At 53.5% G+C, this 4,121-nt stretch overlaps 1 protein-coding gene and 1 non-coding gene across 2 annotated transcripts in view; both read left to right on the forward strand.

Annotated features, from left to right (window-relative positions):
* The first annotated feature begins 356 nt into the window (after positions 1 to 356).
* Positions 357 to 427, forward strand: TRNAG-CCC. The gene has a single exon. It is a non-coding gene; the product is annotated as a tRNA-Gly (tRNA).
* Positions 428 to 1,208: 781 nt separating this feature from the next.
* The window catches only part of LOC107109823 (chromosome unknown open reading frame, human C16orf13), a 9,831-nt gene continuing 6,918 nt past the window's right edge, over positions 1,209 to 4,121 (forward strand). The window contains exons 1-2 of the mRNA XM_015410530.1: positions 1,209 to 1,657; positions 3,371 to 3,530. Of these exons, the coding sequence (XP_015266016.1) occupies positions 1,461 to 1,657; positions 3,371 to 3,530 (357 nt within the window). The 5' untranslated portion in view covers positions 1,209 to 1,460. The remainder of the gene's footprint in view (positions 1,658 to 3,370; positions 3,531 to 4,121) is intronic.

A 4,121-nucleotide genomic window follows, 5' to 3' on the forward strand; every position in this document is an offset into this window, starting at 1 on the left:
GGATCTCCAGGACCTGCCTGGAGGTTGGCAGCAGGGCTACTCTGTGTGAAGTCTGTCGTTTGGCCGGCCCACAGGTGCCAGTTCTGGATGCTGCCCCCTGGCAAATTCACTTGTAGGTTCTGAAACTCTGCACTCGAAACTGGCACGTGAGAAATAACGAACCGTTCCCTCTGAGCGTCAGCTGCCCGGCCTATGACATCTAAATGCTGCGCCTGCAGTTGAAGACGGAAGTTTGGAATAACTGGAGAATTTCCACCACGTGCCGGGGGTGGGGGGGAGGCCTGCGTTACAATCCTGTCCCACTAGGGGGCTCGCTGTAGCTTTATGAGGATTTCCAGGAGCTGCTTGTGTCATCCGCGCCGCTGGTGTAGTGGTATCATGCAAGATTCCCATTCTTGCGACCCGGGTTCGATTCCCGGGCGGCGCATGGGTTTTTTTTTTGTTTTGTTTCCCCCCTCCCCTAACTTGCTTGACAAAAGTAATGATATTTGCACAGCATTTCACCAGTCCTGCAGCAGGCTCCCTTTTGCACGGAAACGGAACGGCTCGTTCTCACGTCTGCCGCTTTCCCTTAAGGCATAGCAGGATTTTTACCTCTTCACGAAAGCCGAATTCTGTTAAGCACGCCAGGGGGGGACTTGCTCTTGGAGCCCACGTGCCAGGGGGGTGCGGGAAGAAAGCAGCCTGGCCCTGCGGACCTTTTTTAAAAAAAATAAAAATTATGTAAAGGATTTATTCGTTTCTTTATTGCAACACGATCACTTCTGCTAAACGTTTCGTTCTGTTAAAAGTTTATATTGACAACGATTATCATTGCAATGTGTTCTGTGCGTCTGGAAAGGGGAACCCTTGTCAGATACTGCAAACACCCCCCCACCCCCCCGAAAGGCCCTTTTGCAAAGGGCGAAGGTCCTCTCGCGCTTAATGGGAGCTACTCCGAAGCGACGCTCCCTCTAAGCCGTGGAGTCTTGTGTGCAAAAAATTCCACTTTGTGAGCTCCTGGCGTTAAAGGTGTGAGCAGGTGATTGGGCTGCTGCATCAATCAGTTTGCTCTGGAGCCCTCCTTCCTGAGCTAAGACAAAAATGTGTGAGCCGGAGGCTAAAAACCGTGAGCCGGCTCACACTAACTCAGCTTAGAGGGAGCACTGCCGAAGCAAACACGCGCGACGCATTCTGGGGAGTGTAGTCTTTTCTTCGCTTCCTTCCGACGGGGGATCCTGCAGCAGCGGCGGAGCCATTCCCGCGTTCCCTCTGGCTTGCAGCGGAGAGGAGCGGGTGGGAAGGGAAGCCCTGGTCGGTCTGCAATGCCCAGAAGCGGAAAGTGAGGTTTGCACGGGGGACTTCTTCTCTGCCTGGTCTATTTGCAACCCGTCGAGGCGGGTCGGGGAGAGCCTCCGTCCGGCGCCCTCGTTGGCACGCTCTGCCGCGGGGGGAGGAGGAGGAGGAGGACGAGGCGCAGGATGATCGTGGCCGCGGCGGCGGACCGGAACAAGGAGCCCATCCTGCGGGTGCTGAGGCAGTACGTGAGCCCCAGCCGGCCGCAGGTGGACGCCCTGGAGGTGGCGTCGGGCTCCGGGCAGCACGTGGTCCACTTCGCCCAGGCCTTGCCCAACGTCCGCTGGCAGCCCTCGGAGGTGGACGCCCAGTGCATGCAGAGGTACCAGAGCGCGGGGGGGGGGGGGTGCGTGTTTTGGCCTGGGCGCCCGCTCGGGTTGCCACCCTCCAGGTGGTGGCTGGAGGTCTCCCACTGTTAGGACTGATCGCCACTCCAGGCTGGGGTCATTGCGTAGAAGAAGAGGTGCAGGAGCTCGTTTGCATAACTTATTTGCATAGGCCACACCCCCTGACATCACCGGTAGCGTGTCAGAAGGCAACGCCCACCACTCAGGCTCCACTGGACTCTTTTGGATTGCTAGCTATGGGGGGGGGGGGGCGTAGGTGGGAGGGGGACATGCAGATCTGTCCTGGCAGAGGAGGGAGAGCTGGTACCTGAATAAGACTTGGCCTTAAAGGTGCCACTGGACTGCTTTGGATTGCTTGCTATTGGGGGGGGGGATGCACAGATCTGCACTCACAGAGGAGGGAGAGCTTGCACCTAAATAAAACTTGGTCTTAAAGGTGCCACTGGACTGTTTTGGATTGCTAGCTATTGGGGGGGGGGACGTGCAGATCTGTCCTGGCAGAGGAGGGAGAGCTGGTACCTGAATAAAACTTGGCCTTAAAGGTTACACTGGACTGTTTTGGATTGCTAGCTATTGGGAGGGAGGGGGACGTGCAGATCTGTCCTCACAGAGGAGGGAGAGCTTGTACCTCAATAAAACATGGTCTTAAAGGTGCCACTGGACTGTTTTGGACCGAGGGGGGGGGGCTCTGCAACTTACCTGGCTGCAACTTACCTGGCTCTGCAACTTACTTCTGGTCCTTCTTCAGGAACAAAAACCCACAATAGAAAGTCTCATTCCAATGCATTTTTGGTCCTGTTCTACATAGTAGCAACCTTGAGAGGTGCACTTTCAAGCTTAGGAGACCTGGCCCATAAAGAAACTGAACAATATTGCCTTGTAAAGAAATTGGAATGAGGCTTTCTATTGTGGCTCTTTGTTCCTGAGGAAGGACCAGAAGTCTGAAACACTGACTACTACCGAGGAAAAGTGTTGGATATCTAATTTGGACTTGATGCATCCTGTAGACTTCTATATTTCCTATGATGGATTTTATGTACAGATTTATTGCTGATGTGTTTCACTTTGCTGAAGTCTCTTTTCGTACATTTACTCTTGCGGCCAGTGTTCCCTCTAAGCTGCGGAGTCTTGTGAGCAAAAATCCTGCTTTGTGAGCTCCTGGCATTAAAGTTGTGAGTGAGCAATTTGGCTACTGCAGAAATTAGTGTGCTCCTTCCTGAGCTAAGACAAAATTGGGTGAGCCGGAGGCTAAAAAAACTGTAAGCTAGCTCACACTAACTCAGCCTAGAGGGGACAGTGAGTCGGGGACCACATTATCTGCTGCCGAGGCACATTGTTGTCTAATGCAGATGTTTTTAATGACGTAAGGATGACGTTTTTTTGAATTGTAATATGTTTCTAATATTGTAAATCTGCGTTAACAGCAGATACATCTATGTCGCTACCTGCCCTGGGCCTACAGTGTGGGGAGGGTGGTCTGATGAAATCAATAAAATAAATACACGTGCCCCTGTTTGTGCTCAGTTTACCAGATACCATTTTATCCTGGTTGGGTGTGACCCAGCGTGCTTGCCTCCTGGAAGGAGAGGTGCGGCAGCTTTCCCCAAAGGGATGTTTTGGCACTTGTGCCTCCTCCACGCTGGTCCTCACCGCTCACCGGGTTCTCTCTCCTCTCTCTCGTCCTGCAGCATCGCAGCGTTCACCCGGGCCCTCTCCCTCCCCAATGTCAAACCGCCCGTCTTCCTCGACGCGTCCGGGAGCTGGGAGACATGGGGGCTGAGGCCCGGCTCTCTGGACCTCGTGGTCAACATCAACATGATCCATATCTCAGACGTCTGCTGCACTGAGGTGAGATGGGGCCCTCCCCTCCCCTCCCACCGGTCCCATGGAGGGATTTGGAGACCTGGCACACAGGGGGCCCCGCTGGACGTGCGACACAGGGAGGAGGGGGGGAAAAGCTTGACCCAGTACCTGGACGCAAGAACCTGAATAACGGGCCATCATTAAAAACCTAGTGCAAATTGATTATATACGAAAATACACATATTTGTTGAGGACTCTCCAGCTCTGACTAAGATAGTCACATCCAAGGTTCCCTCTAAGCTGTGGAGTCTTGTGAGCAAAAATTCTACTTTGTGAGCGATGTGAGCGACTGGCATTAAAGTTGTGAGCCAGCAGTTTGGCCGCAGCATCAATTAGTTGTACTCTGGAGCCCCGTCCTTCCTGAGCTGAGACAAAAATGCGTGAGCCGGAGGCTAAAAAGCTGCGAGCTAGCTCACACTGACTCAGCTTAGAGGGAACATTGGTGACATCGGGATGATCTGGACCAGAATTGGATGATGTTCTAATTCAGGGGTGGCCAAACTGTGGCTCTTTCACACATATCGTGTGGCTCCCGGCGTTCTCAAAGCCCCCCCCCCCCCAATTTTATTAAAAAAA

Source organism: Gekko japonicus, unplaced genomic scaffold, assembly GCF_001447785.1.
Source record: "Gekko japonicus isolate JY-2015 unplaced genomic scaffold, Gekko_japonicus_V1.1 scaffold2713, whole genome shotgun sequence".
NCBI lineage: Eukaryota > Metazoa > Chordata > Lepidosauria > Squamata > Gekkonidae > Gekko > Gekko japonicus.